At 37.5% G+C, this 17,846-nt stretch overlaps 6 protein-coding genes across 6 annotated transcripts; 2 read left to right on the top strand and 4 right to left on the bottom strand.

Moving 5' to 3' along the window:
• Positions 1 to 8: 8 nt before the first annotated feature.
• On the bottom strand, positions 9 to 2,731 carry BO97DRAFT_366540 (putative AAA family ATPase). Its single transcript, XM_025692622.1, has 2 exons — positions 882 to 2,731; positions 9 to 829 (listed from the first exon to the last, which is right to left on the bottom strand). The coding sequence occupies exons 1-2, from the start codon at positions 2,388 to 2,390 to the stop codon at positions 101 to 103; spliced, it is 2,238 nt and encodes a 745-aa protein (XP_025552765.1). The 5' UTR covers positions 2,391 to 2,731; the 3' UTR covers positions 9 to 100.
• A 1,065-nt stretch (positions 2,732 to 3,796) lies between these two features.
• On the bottom strand, positions 3,797 to 4,537 carry srgA (Rab family GTPase srgA; the record flags this gene model as incomplete). Its single annotated transcript, XM_025691665.1, has 3 exons — positions 3,797 to 4,119; positions 4,186 to 4,453; positions 4,508 to 4,537. The coding sequence occupies 3 exons, from the start codon at positions 4,535 to 4,537 to the stop codon at positions 3,797 to 3,799; spliced, it is 621 nt and encodes a 206-aa protein (XP_025552764.1).
• A 953-nt stretch (positions 4,538 to 5,490) lies between these two features.
• BO97DRAFT_366536 (NCA2 family protein) lies at positions 5,491 to 7,739 on the bottom strand. The gene is made up of 4 exons (XM_025692621.1): positions 7,692 to 7,739; positions 6,062 to 7,636; positions 5,882 to 6,007; positions 5,491 to 5,826 (listed from the first exon to the last, which is right to left on the bottom strand). The coding sequence occupies exons 1-4, from the start codon at positions 7,706 to 7,708 to the stop codon at positions 5,586 to 5,588; spliced, it is 1,959 nt and encodes a 652-aa protein (XP_025552763.1). The 5' UTR covers positions 7,709 to 7,739; the 3' UTR covers positions 5,491 to 5,585.
• A 1,104-nt stretch (positions 7,740 to 8,843) lies between these two features.
• On the top strand, positions 8,844 to 9,247 carry BO97DRAFT_342338 (putative C-4 methyl sterol oxidase; the record flags this gene model as incomplete). Its single annotated transcript, XM_025691666.1, has 2 exons — positions 8,844 to 9,101; positions 9,158 to 9,247. Coding segments are annotated over 2 exons (348 nt in total), but the record flags the coding sequence as incomplete, so codon positions are not given.
• BO97DRAFT_404743 (sterol desaturase family protein) lies at positions 8,978 to 9,993 on the top strand. The gene has a single exon (XM_025695025.1). The coding sequence runs from the start codon at positions 9,315 to 9,317 to the stop codon at positions 9,864 to 9,866; it is 552 nt and encodes a 183-aa protein (XP_025552761.1). The 5' UTR covers positions 8,978 to 9,314; the 3' UTR covers positions 9,867 to 9,993.
• Positions 9,994 to 10,327: 334 nt separating this feature from the next.
• BO97DRAFT_388119 (ubiquitin-specific protease UBP14) lies at positions 10,328 to 13,237 on the bottom strand. Its single transcript, XM_025693634.1, has 6 exons — positions 13,017 to 13,237; positions 12,877 to 12,944; positions 12,687 to 12,827; positions 12,353 to 12,626; positions 10,608 to 12,297; positions 10,328 to 10,559 (listed from the first exon to the last, which is right to left on the bottom strand). The coding sequence occupies exons 1-6, from the start codon at positions 13,045 to 13,047 to the stop codon at positions 10,415 to 10,417; spliced, it is 2,349 nt and encodes a 782-aa protein (XP_025552760.1). The 5' UTR covers positions 13,048 to 13,237; the 3' UTR covers positions 10,328 to 10,414.
• Positions 13,238 to 17,846: the final 4,609 nt, after the last annotated feature.

Genomic DNA, 17,846 nt, shown 5'->3' with positions numbered 1-17,846 from the left:
AGTTATGTACAAGACCAATGTTTCTGAATCAATAAATGAGCGTCAATGCCCTCTTTCGCTCGTCCTTCGAGTTAGGACAGAGATATGTATGTATACGACTCTATATATTAGTGGAGTTCCCCCATCTTTCGTACTCCTCCACAACAGCGGCTGTTATCTGCCTGTGGACTTGCTGAAGGGCATATTCGAAATGTACCATTCGAATCTCCTGCTCCAATTTTGTTTCCTCTTCCTCATCTAGTGCAGCATCACCAGCTGTCTCGCATATACTGACAATTTCCGCTCCAGAGTATCCCTCCATTTTCACAGCCAAAGCCTCTATCTCTACTTCTGGATGGACCACGGACTTACTAAACCAGATGCTCAATATCTCTTTCCGGGCCTCGAAATCTGGAGGGCCAATATAGAGAATGTTATCAAGACGGCCGGGGCGCATCAGGGCCGGGTCAATGACCTCAGGCTTGTTGGTCGCAGCAATGACCAACACGTTCTTCAACTCTTCGATTCCGTCCATCTCGTTCAATAATGTTGTAAGAACATTAACGCCCCCTTGAGATGAGCTGCCGCGCCTTGAGGCTATCGCATCGATCTCGTCGAAGAAGATAATGCTAGGCCTTGCAGACCGGGCCTTCCGAAAAATTTCTCGCAGTGCCCTTTCTGACTCTCCAACATACATGCTAAGAATTTCAGCACCCTTAACCGCCAGAAAGTTCAGTCCCGCTTCCGTGGCAAGTGCTTTCACAGTCAGAGTCTTGGAGCAACCGGGTGGCCCGTATAGCAGTATGCCTTTTTTGCTATTCACATTCAATCTTTTCATTCTTTGTGGATGCTGTTGCTGTGAGTCAGCCTCGTGGAAAGATAGTCAAAATCACAGAACCTACTTTCAAAGGTCTCTCGACTGCTTTTTGGAGGCGTCTCTTGATTTCATGTTGTCCGCCAATGTCCGACCACCTCACTTTCGGAGTTTCTAAAAATACTTCCCGCATAGCAGTTGGCCGTGTCTCCTGCAGAGCAGAGAGAATGTCGATATCCTCAATTTTTAAGAGAACTTTTGCTTCATCCGACGCCATTTGCCCTTCAGTTGAGTCTTTGGCTAAACTAGAAGGTGTAATCTCGGGCGATTGGCGTTTCCGTGCCTTCCGACAGACCAACTGAAGCAATGCAAAGAGATCGGCACCAACATAACCATGCGTTTTTTCCGCTATTAGGTCAATTAGCGTATCACTCAGCGCAGGGGATGGCTTGCCGCATATGGCATGTAAGATTTCACTTCGAGCCTGCGCCGTCGGCACTTGAAGCTCAATCTCAAGAGCTAATCGATGGGGTGTCCTTAGGACATCATCGACATCATTCGGATGTCGAGTCGCGGCCACAACCAAGACCAAAGCGCCCTTCACTATATCCAAGCATTCACAAAGTGCGGTTGTTAAGGATTGGGTGTCAATGGAGGTTTTCCTGGGCGCGATAGACTCCAATTGGTCGATGATTATAGCACTTGGTTGACAACGCATTGCCTCCTGAAATGCATTACGCAGCTTGGTTTCGGCGTCACCAATGTTCCTACCGAAAGAAGACCCAACACTGAACGTTTTTCTCCATCCTGCACCTTGAATTTGTCCCAGAAGTACCGTCTTGCCAGTGCCCTTTGGTCCATAGAGCAAAATACCCCGGCTATGCTCATAAAATGAGGGCATGGCCAGAAGAGTACTGGCAGAGTTAAAATCAGCGAGACTCTCATTGATACTGTCAATTTGCGATTTCATCCCACCCAAACCAATCGATTGCACCTGGATATGGGAGCCCTTACACTCCACTGGTGCAACATCCTCACCAAGGAGAATTCTGCTAGAATCGGTGAATTTGAGCAAGGTTCCAAAACCATTCTGGCCTTGGCTTGACATGCTTGCCACTTTGAAATTGCGTCGCTGGCCTCTAAGCTCCATTTCGAAAACAAGACCAACAGCGATTGCATCGCATCTGGACAATGGAAATTCCAGTGACCAAGCCCAATGGTCTGTGTCGCTATGCGGTATAATACCAAATTTTGTGATCTTATCATCATCCGAGCAGTCCACTAACGAAACCGTTTGTGCTTCTTCCAGGGGCCCATCAACTTTGCTGATTGTGATCTTTTCACCAATTTTGAATCCATAGCAATCCTGAAGAGTTCTAGACGTTTGCACAACGGTATTCTGAATATTCTCAACCGCATTCCAGGCTATAGCATGTTTGGAAACTTCACCAGGGATATAGAGGGCGCAAATATCTCCAGCACGAAGTTTGAGAGAAGCCAGCGAGGACGAAGATAGGTAGACGCGAAAGGCATCTCGATGATCATTTCTGGTTTGCTTCGAGAGCGGCCGGACGGTGAAGGATCGTGTCTCAGACATCGTATGTTATGCAGAGCTTGGGAGAACCGGCTAAAGGACTTGACTCCGGATTCAGTTGGGTCACTCTGCTAGTCAAAGACGGGCCAGAGAGTTAAGACGGCCGTGGTAGTACTTATATTGAATTTGAACAGTTGCTAGATCATCTTCCAATTACTGCGCATGTGTTATTCGGCAAGGAACAGGGTGTATGCTGGCCAAAAGATCGCGGGTCTAGACACCTTCTCGTTGGCGAGGAGAGACGATGTGTGACAGAAAATTGGTTGACGATAAATTGCTAAATTTAAGCCATTTACGTAGACGAGAGAGGGCAGAATGATTCAAGCAGACAAAGACCTTTGAAAGAGTTTGTGTAGAATTAAATATGTAATGAGCTTAAATTTCTTTTTCCGGGAAAGTGGCGGTTAATGCATATCGCCCCACATGCTCAGATGTAGCACCTTATCTAACACAATATTGTGCGCAGTAAGCCCAAATTACCCACCTGCCAATGTATCTCCCACTGCGGACCTGAATATATCATAGGATGTATATGCTGATTCTGGTGACAAGGCTGGACTTCGGGAAATTCGCTGTCTTATCAGGTGCTCATATGAAGCTTTATTATATATGTGATGTGGAGAAATTGGTGCATGGGGGTGGAGGAATATTGAGATACCCCTACTATGCTCACAATCCTTGGGGTTGAATAGTGCATCAATTTGGACACACTATACTATATCCGCACCAGTTGTGAGTTAATACTTTTCATGACATCTTTTTACCCAGCACATATTTCTGCTCGACATACTATCGACTAAGATTGCGGATTCAGTCTACTGCTCAAGTATAGTTAATACCTGTTTATGGTTTTGGCATCCAAGACAATCTCGCTGCAAGTGGCTACGTATTTACCTGCCTATATACTTCCGGACCCTGAATAGGTCCACTCTCCATTTCATAGAAGTTATTCCATAGAACACTCCCCCCCCCCTCCCTTTTGTGTCAATGCCAGACCATTGCTACCCTTTGTATAAAGGAGGCTTACTTCCGAGAACAAGATATCCCCATACCAGTTATGTAGATCGAAATTCTGGAAAGCAAACCATTTGCGGGATGACACCTCTATCAGGCCCAGACCATATTAAAAGGCAGTGCTGCAACCAGGTAAAGTGACGAATTGTTTAGAAACATGTGGGATCAAGCAGAAAGAGACATATTGCAAAGATAACAGTGTAGTACCATCGCTTAGGCATATATCTTGGCCCCAAGGCTTTCGTGCAACCGGGCTATTTCCTTGGCATCGACTAGGTGTGAGAGCCTCAGTATATTCAATCCATGACAGATAACATGGCCACGCATGAGGGAAAGGTGTACAGCCATGAAGGGACAAAGAAGGATCAGAGAAACATTGAAAAGTGGAGATGAAATTAGCAGCACTTTCCACCTGTGCTGCCATTCAGGCCAGAACCCTGCTGGTCTATACTAACGCCTTGAGAGCTGACTTGTTCAGACTTTGATGTATCCATTCCTTTCTTGATATCTGAAGCAAGATCATAGAACGCTTTCTCAATGTTGATGTTGTTCTTGGCCGATACTTCTAGAAATGGGATTCCAAGCTCATCAGCCAGTTGTTGACCTTGCTCGGTGGACACTGCTCGCTTCTCTTCCCAATCACACTTGTTGCCAATGAGTATCTTGTGGACACCTTCGCTCGCATGCTGCTCAACATTGGAGAACCATGTGCGAATATCTGATTCGACCGATCAAAGCATCAGCATATGATTCATACCATCAATACCAAGAAAAGGGTTCTTACTCTGAAATGACCGTTCATCAGTGACATCGTAAACAAGGAGAATGCCCATTGCCCCTCTGTAGTAAGCGGTTGTGATTGTTCTGAATCGCTCCTGCCCAGCTGTGTCCCATATTTGGAGCTTCACTCGCTTGCCATCAAGTTCAATAGTACGGATCTTGAAGTCGATGCCAATAGTGGTAATGAAAGACGGTGTGAATGAATCCTCGCTAAACCGTAGTAGACAGCATGATTTGCCGACGCCAGAGTCACCGATCAGCAATAATTTGATCTGGGAACAAAGTGGTTAGTGGATTGCTTCATCAGTCCGAAGGTCGCCACGTACCAGAAAGTCGTAGTTCCTTGTACCAGCCATTATGGAACTGGCCCTGATCACGGAGACCCGATGGAAGTTAGAGTGCAAAATATGGCAAATGACGAGCTCCCTGCTCAGAGTTGAGACCGATCTGGAACGGATACCGGTCTCTAATTCGCCCCTCTTCTCTTCTCTTTCTCAATTCCCTTATGGCTATTAGTGCATCATTTCACTTGATTCTGCTTTGAAGGGGCAGTTACCCTAGGCTGTTTTCCTGCAAGCGAAGCTCAGAGATATGGCCAGTGCAAGGTCTGGTGTTACCCGAATGGTGGCAGTGGTGGCTTGAAGGGCTCAGAGCGTTTGCCTGAAGTAGGGGAGGGTTCAGGGGCCGGGGCGGGACAACGAAAGACAAGTAGGTGTTTGTGGAGTTTTGTGGTACTTTCTCCTCGTCTTATGAAAGAGACTTGATCGGGACTTCGAGAGATATAGGATAGGCGCTGTGCGTTGCTGGAGAGTGTATGATGTAGGATGATGTCCAAGATAAGATGGAGAGTTCGGGTGTAAGCTAGGGATGCCGATAACTTGCGTGTACTGTACAAGAAAGGCTCTAGGCGGAGTAGTACTCCGTACCTCCGCTGGTGCAATACACCAAAGTATCGGCTGGTTTGCGCCGTACACACGCCCTCATCCGCATGTATCACCAATTTATACCCCCATGTATGTACCAGCTTCCATCAAGATTTTGATGTAGTATCTAGGCTACTTGGGAGCAAGTCAACAAACCTTTTAATTCACAATCGAGGAGATTCAACCGCCATCTTATCCATGAGCGAGTAGGAGTAGTGGTAGTAGGTGGTTCGGGTCGCCTTTACCCCTCCTCGACGGTCCCTTTCAGCATTACCGCTGCCTCGCTCTTACCTGCAATGCATACAAAGTTGAAGGTTACCTATGTTTCAAATGGGCCGACCAAGGAACGGATGTGAAAAAATAAACTAGTTCAATCATTACACTGAGCACTTTCCTGTCTTACCCGGGGTACACCAGTGCTGTAGGTTTAGTAGTATTCGATTTCTTTCGCTGAGTGCTATTCTCCCACATTCAAGATAGCTTACAACCATCGTGAGTACACCCACCCCATCCGTTCCACAACCTTTAGTTGCTGCTTTGCGCTGTTTTTACTAACCATGTCGTTGATGTCTTCCTGGAAAGCATGAATATCTGCACCTGTAAGCATGACTTGTGCTTTCTGAAGTAGAATCTCGGTATTGCATATGAGTTGACCGTAATCTTTGAAGCTGAGGGTCCCACTGGCTGTCACGGTAGATAACGTTAAATCACGATGAACTTGCCTAGAGTAATTTCCATTAGCTTGAAAATCAGTTTGTGGAGCATAAGCCCACTAACCTCAGTGCGTGCCTTAATTCATGCTGCCTTCGACCAATGCGCAAGCCCTTTCTGCTGCCAAACAGGCCATAGAGCCAACGAATGGAGGCATAAGACACCAATAGACCAGGGGTCAGTCCGACGAAGCTATGACTATTTATCAGCTTCGCGCTTGCTTGAGAAATCGGGGGCGATACTTACCCGAACACGAGCTCCTGGCTCTTCAGCAAAGAATCGATGCCGCCAATTGCTACCTCTACATCCACCTTCGTCTTTTGGATTTGGATCAGAAGGGCCCGTACTAAGTCCCCCCGAACAGTCCCGATGAAAGGGGTTCGTAGATCCTTCTCGTATGCTTTCAAGACCGGTGTAAGGTCACCTTCTCGGACTTTATTCATGATGGCATTGATTTCTCTTGAGGCAAGAGAATCATCACTGGGCTCACGATGATCAAGGACAAAATCTACCACCATCCTTTCCAACGAAGCTCGATCTGCTTGGAGACTGTTCTTGCTCATCAACGCGATCTCACTATCTTCATTATGTCGTATGGTGCCAACAAGTCTTTTCAGAGGATCGACGACCCAATTGTACCAGAACTCGATTGTCGTTGAACCGATGTCCGTGACCCACGTCAGAAGCTCACGGCGTCGATTTTGGAACATCTCAAGGGTCGTACTGGTTGACAAGATCGCAATCAAGAATGGGAGCCAGTAACGCACTATCAAGGGAGGTCGTCCGAGCTCACCCATATTTCGTTTGGTAACGGCAATGTACTCCGGAATCAATGTCTGATTAATGAAGTTGAGCTTCTCGATGACATATTCTGGCCTTTTGGGACATATGGTCCCATCAGAATACAATTGAAGCGATAGATCTTCTTCTTCGGTGGCCATGATTGTTCTCAGTTCGAAGTCATAGAGTGTCCCACCCGCAGTCAGATGTTGAAGTACCAGCCTCATCAAGGCCACGCTCTTGAGAAGCCGACTGCACCATTCGTCACTGAGGGAGCCATAGCTACAGCAGCCTGGAAGCTCATCATCAAGTTCAAATTGAAAGCATCGTTCCATGAGTATTCCCAATGCACTGGTGTTTGCATCTTTCGCCACACACAGCGCCTTTTGTTTCTGCTGTACCTGTAACCTCGACGAAAGCAGTGGGTGCATCAATCCCTTTCGTATAGTAGATATAGTCATAGATGAAGCGCACCGTCGGGCGGAGTCGTAGAGTTGAGCCCATGCAAGCGATACATGCGATGGTTGCGTCCGAACTCCTGGACTGGACCAGACAGAGAAGCGAGATCTGAGCTTGTGCCAGAGCCGCACAGGAGATATCTGTAGAGTGTACATGGCCATGTACCACGGAGATTCCAGCAGACCGGCCCAGTAAGTGACCTCATCACCTAGGACGAGGGCATTCTCTGAAAGGGACTCTAGTATAGTTCCATATGTCTGAATAGCAGCCCTGGCGGCCACAATCCAGGATATCTCCGGTACATTTGATAGGACTGAATGGGAAACTGAGGAGTTCTTGTCATATATTGCCTGAGTCTGAGGAAACTGAGAAGTGAGTCGTGCGATCTGGCTGGCGCGCAAAATTGGCTGTGATCTTGATGCTACAGAAAGCGAGTCGCAGATACGCTCTAGTGTTTCTATATCCTTGAGAGCAAGGCTGAATCGACTGGCATCATTGTGGGTTTCCGGGGACTTGATCTCTGAGCATTTTGTGATTCGCTGTTGTAAGTTGTGAAGTTGTATATCCAGGTTGCAGATTTTGCTTTTTGTAGAGTGAGCAATGAGTGGAGGCGATGAATGCAGACAAGATAACTTACTCATTAACCACGAACATTGTTGGGGTTAACTCAAAGCAGCAAACCCCAAGGCATTCGTTGACAGAAGGAGATCCAGGAACAGGAGTTACATGCCAATCAGGTGAATGGCGTCATTGTTAGTAAGCAGAATAATTCGTCCTTCTAACCACCTAACTAACTAAGATGAATGGTTGACGATTATGGTATGGCAGTGGAGTGTGTGTGTGTCGGGGAGCCTAGTATGAGCCTGGCTTTACTTCGTTGCTCCCTTGTTAATACTTGTTCTTGAGTATATCTAATCTCAGCGTTTGACTTATACAACCTCCATGCCTAGACCATCGGCTTTGCAGGGAAACATACGCAAATCCTCTAGGGTAATTGTGAGTAATTCCAGCTACCTACTGAATGGGAGACTCGATGTTTCGAACCTATATCCAGCCCAGCTACTATGATAATCTTGAAACAGTATACATGTAAAACAGAAAGATGAAAGTGGTTCAGTCAAGCAAGGCTGTATGAAACGCCGACGCCAGGGCACCCTGCAAGGGGAATGACAGCAGATCCGGGCCTCACAAGCCCCGGCAGCACCAACAGTCTCTAGTTATTTGAAGGCGGTTAGGTATCGAATAAAGTGGAATCATTGATAATCTTCCAAGTTGGAACATGGTCGATATTGGCCCATCGTGATTGGTAGTGTTGATGGGAGATCGAGCAGTGGATTGGTGGACTCTTTCCCAATTGGGTGGAGCTAGTATCGGTCCCAATCGGCTAGGCAGTGGTGCCAGGCTGGAAAGGCCACGGCCAGGGGGTAGCCGAAGAAATCTCGCCACCCCGGGAACAATGGTCCTGATGGCGCCGTTCTTTTCCCAGCTTTTCTGAAATACTGGCCGGGTACCTACCACCTACTTTTACACTGTCGTTTGAGACAACCCTCCCCCCGCCTCCAGTATTATTCACAAGGATCTTTTCATGAAAACATTGTCTCCTTCTCTACTCTAGCTCGTATCTGTAGCTATACCGCCCATTGCGCGTTGAAAAACATTGCGACAATACTTCTCGCTTGCCCCTGATCAAAGAGTTTGGAAACGAACAGCTGAAGGAAAGCTGCCTTGCTTTCATAATGTGAGACTTCCTCAAACAAACCTTTTGGATGGATTTACCTGGACCCTGATTCTAAGAATGCACAGGAATTCAACAACACTGTCGACACCAGAAACCTACTGGGGTCAATTCGAGGAAATTTCCAAGTATAACACCCACCTCAACGTTGTCGAAAGACTCTGGACAGCATGGTACGCCTGGATGCAGAACGATGTTCTGGCGACAGGTATCATGTCATTCATGATGCACGAACTTATCTACTTTGGACGCTCTTTGCCCTGGATCTTCATAGACAGCCTGGGTTTCTTTAAAAACTATAAGATTCAAAGTGTATGAATCGTTGCACACCTGATCAGGATTGGATGTCAATTGACAATCTTTCACAGAACAAAGTCCCGTCGTTGCGCGAGCAATGGGACTGTGCGAAGTTCGTGCTTCTAAGCCATTTTACCGTTGAATTGCCTCAGATCTGGTAAGCTTCCCAAGATGATAACCATGATAACCCGGTCTTATCACCTACCCTTCACTAGGCTTTTCCACCCCATGGCCCAGTTCTTCGGCCTCTCGACTTCCGTTCCATTCCCCTCTATCTGGACCATGGCTTATCAGATCGCAATCTTCTTCATCCTGGAAGACACGTGGCACTATTTCTCTCACCGTGCCCTTCATTGGGGGCCTCTTTACAAAGCCATTCATAAGATCCACCACCAATACTCGGCACCTTTCGGTATGGCTGCTGAATATGCCTCTCCAATTGAAGTCATGATCCTTGGGTTCGGCACTGTGGGCTGTCCAATTCTTTGGTGTGCGTTTACCGGGGACTTACATATTTTCACTATGTATATCTGGATTGTCTTGCGGCTATTCCAGGCGATCGATGCACACAGTGGCTATGAGTTCCCTTGGAGTCTTCATCATTTCCTTCCCTTCTGGGCTGGAGCCGATCACCATGATCTTCATCACGAGAAGTTTGTTGGTAACTACTCGAGCAGTTTCAGGTGGTGGGACTACATGTTGGACACCGAGTATTCTCCAGAGGCGATCAAGCGCAGGAGGCAAAATAAAGTCGCCGGAAATGTCAAGAAAGGCCAATGATTTGGTTCTGCTCTCCGTGCCCATGCACAGACCTTCACCCACGCTCTTTTGGCATCGCTATTCAAACAATCGGCGAATCCTGTTTATGGAATCTACCGTCGTGCGAAGTCTGAGAGTCACTTTGAGGGCTTCATAACTTCATATTATCTAATTTGGTTGGGGGGTAAATTGCATAGACTTATTTCTTTTTAATTATGCTTCTGAATGGACTTATCTCACGAACTACTTAGTAATGAACCATGTCTTTACTCATTATTGCTCGTGCATTACAGTTCTGGCAAGCAGAAATAGGCCAGGACTACTCAAGTACTACTCCTTTCTAGTCGGGCTTCATGGCATAACTATGACATTATAACATCAGCCAAGTGGATAGCCTCGTGCACGTCTGCAGTAGGACGCGTGTCGGAAGTGTAGGCTAGGCTAATCCAGCACTTTTACAACTAATCATTCTGAGTATCCATGTTTGCGACATTTTTCCAGATTGTGACGAACTCTACATTAAACCTAGGCGTCTGGACATCAGACTTGACAGCACCTTCAAATCAAATCTAGACCCGCGAGAAGAAGTAAAGATAGGCGGAATTCTTCAGCTTCTGTATATCGTCCACCATGACAACCTTCTCATCGTTGTACATGACCCAGGCAGAATCGTTCTGACCCGGCAAAGCTTTGCGCACGACTGCGACATAGTGTCTTTATTTTGGATTAGTAATGATCAAGCAGCTCGAAAGACCTACTTACCCAGCATGAACGGAGGTGCCTTTATGGCAAACAATCGAGTGAAGGCGGTAGCGAGCGGGAGAAGCATCAAAACCGACACTACGGTTACTGCGGCTATCCCCCGCTTGAGTATCGATCCCCGTTTCTATTGGGTCTTCAGGATGACTGAACACCCAGTCAATTGCCCTGTTGACATCATTCCCAACTGCAGCCAATGCAATCCTAGCCCGATTGACATCAATGCCCATTTCAGATAACTGGGTCACTTCGGCCGAATCTTTTTGAGTTTCCAACGATGTCTCCACGGAACCTTTCTGGGCAAGTGGTTCATCAATATCGGGTTCATCCATGTGTGCAAATAACCAATTCATTGCAGCTTCTGCATCTGAGTTGCCCGTAACAAAGAGGGCATTTTCACTTCTGATCTGCGGAAACCCCATGCCGAGCAACTGGTTAAGAGCAATTTCGTTAGGTACGAATTTTTGGGCGGGCGGCTCGACATCCGGGAGAAGCTCTTCGCCTTCACTGGGGCTGGGGGCAAGATATCTGGTGAAGTCTATCGGTCCTTCACCCACCTCCACAGGGATATCGAGCTTCGTCGGTACCCAGTTAACGAGCTCGAAGCGCCGGGCGTTAATAACCAATTCTTGCGGCAAAGTCTTGAACATGGAACGTTTGGAAAAACCATCCTCGCTGTTACAGGAAGGACAGCGTAGATCCACTCTTTCCTCACTCGTAAAGGCATCAAGACATTCCGATATAGTCACACTTTCGAATTTGGTGGGACTATCCTCCTCGTGTACAGACTTTGAAATGCGAGCGGGAACGGACAGAGAGACGTTATCTTGTTGATCCACTCTGTAGCGAACCTTTCTGCAGTGTAAGCACTGGAGACGTTGCTCCACAGAGAATGCAAACGACTCTATCGGGTTACGCAACCCTCCCGTATGCTTAGACAAGCTGACAAGTTTGAAGAGATGGAGCAGAAATTCAAAAGCATCCTGCTGTCTCATTGTGGAGAATTCTTCATGACCGCGACCAACGAGATGTTTGAACATAGCTGGTGCTAAGCCACTTTGATGTGGAACTTCAGGTGTATCTGGGGAGGCGCTTACATCAGTTGCGGGTTTGGAGTAGCGGCCTGAGAGGATCCCGTCTGCCAATTTGCGCATCTGCGTCTCGAGATCCTCGGCCGGCTTCTGCGAAAATGGGGGCTCGTCATCGGGATGATAGTACCGATTTTGAAACTCTGACAAATTGAAGAGGCACTGGATCACACTTGACAGGTAACAGCTGTTACCTAGGTTTTTGAGGCCAGTGAAACCAGGACCAAATAACGGTCTAAGCTCGTGGCCATCTTCTGTAGTCATTGAGAACTCCCATCTTAGGTTGTGCTCAACCTGCAGTTCCATCAAACTCTTTTCTGTTTTCTCCCTGTCAGCCAGGTTGATACCCCAATGGCCAAGGTGTTGGGCAAGATGGGGGTCGATTCTTTCCTCATTGCATCTATAACAGAAGATATCTGCGGAGCCCTCAGCGGTTATTGAACCAAGTTTCACTGCAATTGCATGGGAAGTGGTTTCAAAGTGAGCGAGACCATGCGAATGGCCGCCTACGCCACCGAATTGACTTCGACCACATCCAAGGTTACCACATTCTAGACATAGCCATAGATTCTCCTTAAGGTTGCACATGGAGCATTGCGCGAGTTCTGCATGTCGAAATGTCAGAGGATTGGGTCCTAAGGGGCAAAGTGTCGAATATACCTTGCGACTCAAGCTGCCTCGGGCTACTTTGGTCAATGCAAAGTGTGTGCTCGCAAGGAACAAACTCTTGCTCCCAAGCTTTGACTTCTTCCCTCTTCGAGAAAGGCATTGCCGACATGACACCCTCAATAACGGATGGTAAATTACCACTTGACTTATCGATATCGTTCTGGTAGCAATGATAACAGAGGACACGGGTGCTTGTATCGAATTGGTCGTCATCCGTCTCGGCAGCAATTGCAAGCTTTGAAACTTTTTGAGGGGGTTCATCTCTCTATCACGACTTGTTAGGTACGGGATAAACATGTGTATGGTTCACATTAAAGTGACCTACTTGAATCTTCTTGCGCGACCGCTTGATATTGAGGGCTAGAGGATGGCCAAATCTTTTGAAGTGTAGTAGAGCATGATTTCTATCATGAGCACATCCACCATTGAAGCAAGAGAGACAGACGTTTATTCCCTGCTCTTCGTCCTATACCGCATTAGTTTATCAGCGTATGTGATAGGAGCGGGGTACATACTACAGTGTCAAAACATTGTGTGCAGTCCTCCCGGTATACAACCTGTGAACCCGATGGTTGTTTCAAATCTGACAGGGGTCAGAAAGCTCGGATCATGAATTTGACTCTAGAGCACTCCTCTGGTCATTTGCCTCACTTACCCTCTGAGTTTATGTGGAAACAAGCAGCCATGATGGTCGAACACCAGAGCTTTGCGTGAAAAAATGCGTCTGGGGAATTAAGAGCCAGACTGTCTTCGGGAACTAACGAATAAAGACAGAAATCAGGAATGTGTCAATAATAAGCCTATCTGAAGGTAATTTAAAAAGACGGTTTTTGGTTAAGATTCCTTAGATCTGGATTCAGTGGGAAGCTGTTGGACTGACTCGTGATGTGGGGTAATATAAGGTGGGGCGGAATCCGGTCTTCACAACCTCATAGCTACGATTAGACCTCTGATTGATGTTAGCCGGGCTGGTAGCCTAATTAATCGGCCAGCTTCTGTAGCTGACCCTACCGACCCTTATATCAGCCTTTGCATGCCAGCTTCGACTTCCTGCTTGTTGGCAAAGCACTGAGAGTTTATAATTATATATTAATGGAGGTGTGGAAAGAGAATAGATTCTGCCTATTACGGAAGCAAGGAATGATCATATGTAAGCTTCATGGATTGATGTAAGATGACATAGAAAGTCAGGAAGACAGAGAGACTGATGGATTAGCTAAGAGCTTTCTTAGCAGTTACAAACACAGTATTATAAAAATAGTAGAATACAGATATTCTAGAAATACTATAGATACTAGTATTTTAAAAATAGTATCTATATTATTAAATCTAAATATATTATTTAAAGAATATATAAAAATAATTAGTATAACTAAAAAATAAAAATATAATATTATAAGATATCAGATATATAAAATAAACAGAAGATAAGATTTTTAAAATAATAAATATAAAATAAAAAAAATAATTATAAAGATAATAAAAAAAACAGAATATAGTTAAGAATATATTTTAAAATATTTATTAAATTTATAAATTGAGTTATCTGTAATAAAATTTTTAATTTTTAATTATTAATTATTTTTAAAATTATATTTTAATTAATAGATAAAATATTAAATAATAAAAACTCAGAAATAATTATATAAGATAATTTATTTATTTAAAATTATTAATACTTTTTAATAATTATCTTAATTAAAGAAATATTTATTAATAATATATAATAATTTAATTAAAAACTTATTATATAAATCTTCTCCAGAAATAGATTTTAATTAAATAATAAATATAATTAAATATATTTTTTATATATCTAGAAACTAAAGATAATATATATATTTTTTAATAACTTTAAGAATTAAAAAAAATTAATATATTATTATATTAATTTAATTTTATTATTTTTAATAATAAGAATAGTATATCTTTTATAAAAATATAAATATATATAATTATTAAAATAAAAAATAATAAATTTATATCTTATAATATAAGAATATTTTATATATATTATAATATACTATAATACTTTTTCTATATTAAAATAAAAACTAAAGTTTTAAATAGTATTAGTATTAATATTAGTAATAATATTTTTAAATATTTAGTTTTATAAGAAATATTTTTAAAAATAATATCTTAATATACAGAAGAATATTTATTAATAAAATTATATATATTTTTTATTTTATTTAAAAAAATCTTTAATTAAATACTAGAATTAATATAAGAATATTCTGAATATAAAATAGTATAGTATATTTTTTAAGAATATATTTAGAAATAAATTTATAATAATAATAATTAATAAAATAATAGATAACTATAACTTTTATTAGATTATTATATAATATATTATAATTTTAATTATTTAGATTATATATTTAGATTAATTATCTATTTATAAATATATAATTATAAAATAAAATTAATAAATATTTAAATAATTAAATAATTTTTTCTAGAATACAGATATAAATTATATATTATAATTTAATATAAATATTATAAATATATTTTAATTATATTTTTAAAAATAATAAATAATAATTATACTTTACTACTCTACTAATATTTTAAAATATTTTTTAAATATCAAGTCTTTTAGTAAATTTATTTATAAATATAAAAATTTAATTATTATTATATTTTTTAAAAAATATAATTATAAAATCTATAATTAAAATATAGAAAAATTTAGTTATAAAAAGAATTAAAATATTTTATATAAATAATATTTATATATTTTATTTTATAGATATATTAGATAATAAATAATATATTTTTTTAATAGTTTATAAATTTTAAAAATAATTATATTATTAAATTTAGTAATATACTTCTTATATTTTTAATAATTATTTTTATTAATAAATATAAAATATATATCTAAAATTTCTTTAATATAATATAATTATTATTCTTAGTAATATATATTTTATTTTTAAAATTAATAATATTATTAGTATTATAAATAATATATTTTATTATATAAAAAAATTTTTTTTAAGAAAATAAAAAAGATTAATACTACAATTAAATTTAAAAATCTTAATAATCTTAAATATATAAGAATTATTAGAATATTTATTATAGATTTATTATTTAAAATCTTTAAAGATTTTAATTATATATTTAAAATATATATAGATAATAGTAAATATATTTATAAAAATATTTTTAAAATTATATTTTAGAGTATATTAGACTTCTTTTTTAAAAAAATATAAAAAAATATAAAAAAATATAAAAAATGTTAATAATAATATTAATAATATTAAAATAATAATATATAATAAGACAGAATTACTATATATATTAATTTATTTAGATTAACTAGAGATTTAAATATTTAATAATAACTATATTAAATATAATTTACTTAAATAAAGTAACTATACTAGAATAATTAATATAAATAATTAAAAAATTTATATATATATAGTTTAGATAATATATTTTAATTTTAAAAAGTTTAAATAAAATAGAAAATCTTTAATCTAATTAACTAATAATTTTTTTAATAGATATAAGAATTCAACTGAGAAATATAATTAAATATATATATATTTTAAAAAATAATTTAGATAAATCCTTATACTTATAATTATTAAGATAATAAAATATTATATTATATTTTTTATAATATCAATCTAGATTTAAATAAATTTAATTTAATAAAATAAAATAAGTAAATTTTTTAATATTAGTAAATTTATTTTAAAGTATTTAATAAATATAAAGTTTTTTAAATATTAAGTTAATAACTAATATCTTATTAGTATAATTTTAATAAAAATAATTTATATATATAAAAGTATATAATTTAGAAATAGCTAAGTATATTAAAATAATCTATTTTTTAAATAATTATATCTTATATTTTTATAATAATAATATTTTAATAGTATAGCAGCTTATATAACTATATAATTAACTAATAAATTTTAAATAATAATCTAATTATATAAAAGTTTTAGAAAACTTAAGTTTATAAATAACAGTAATAATTTTTTGAGAAATTAATAAAATTTAAAATATTAATATATTATTTAAATAAAAAAATAAAAAAATCTAATAAAAGTTTTTATTAATTTTAGTTTAATATTTATATCTCAAACTTTCTAAAAACTGATAAAAAATAATCTAAGTAATTATTAAATATTTAAAAAATAATATTATTATTATTAATATATATTTTAATAAACTTTTTAAATTCCTAAAAAATTAAATTTATTTAATATTTATTATAAAATATAAAATTAATAAATCCTATAATAATAATATAAAAGATTTTCTATTCTTTATATATAATAACTGTAAATTAATTTTAGTAAATTTAAAATATAAATTATTAATAAAAAAATTAAGTAGTATCTACTATAATAATATAAAAATAAATTTTTATTATATAAAGAATATCTTCCTGTATAAAAATTAGATAAAAATCTAATTTAATTTTATAATTAGCAGCTTTTATATTAATAATAAAATATTTTTTAATTTTATAATTTATCTATCTCTAGATAATAAATACTAGATATATAAATAGTATATATATTTTAATATAAGATATCTTATTAATAGTATATAAAAAATTAAAAATTAAATTAATAATAATTTTATTATATTTAAAAAAATAATAAATATAAGATTTATATTTAATTATACAGTTTTATTATTTATTTTTTAATAATATATATATTTATTAATTTTCTAGGATATAAATAATTCTGATATTAAAAATATTAAATAAAATTTAAATATTATAAAATATAATAAATTTTATAAGAAACTTTTTTATTATTATTTTAATAGATAATTATATTATTTAAAAGTATTAATATCTTATTTTTATTAATTTTATATTTTATTTTTAATAAATAAAATAATTTTAAAATACTTTTCAGGGTATCTAAAACTAAGATATTTTTAGATAATTTTAATTTATATTTAAAAACTTATTTAGTATTATTAATTATATTAGTATTTATAACTTCTATTATATATAAAGATTAAATAGTATAATAATAATATATATAAATATATATACAGGATACTTAAGATATTAAATAAATAAATTTTATAATAATATCTTCTACTATATAAACTATAATATATTTATTATTTAAAAATATATCAATCTTAATATATTAGTTTAATACTACTAGATTTAATTATTTATTAATAATTTTAATAAAAAATATATTAATTAAATATATATACAAGAATAAACTAGTACTATTTTTTTTAGTTTAATAATATAATTAATATTTATAAAATTTACTACTTTAATTATAATAAATATCTTTATTTATATATATAAAAGAATAATAATTATTTAAATACAATAAATTAATATATTAACTTAGTTAATAGTAATAATAATTTAATAAAAAAATATAAAATTATATAAATAAAAAATTATTATTTAATATTTATAATTAAAAACTAATTTTTTTTAGTATATTATATTAATATT

Source organism: Aspergillus homomorphus (assembly GCF_003184865.1).
Source record: "Aspergillus homomorphus CBS 101889 unplaced genomic scaffold BO97scaffold_12, whole genome shotgun sequence".
Taxonomy (NCBI): Eukaryota; Fungi; Ascomycota; class Eurotiomycetes; order Eurotiales; family Aspergillaceae; genus Aspergillus; species Aspergillus homomorphus.
This window is presented reverse-complemented; position numbering and strand designations above follow the sequence as displayed.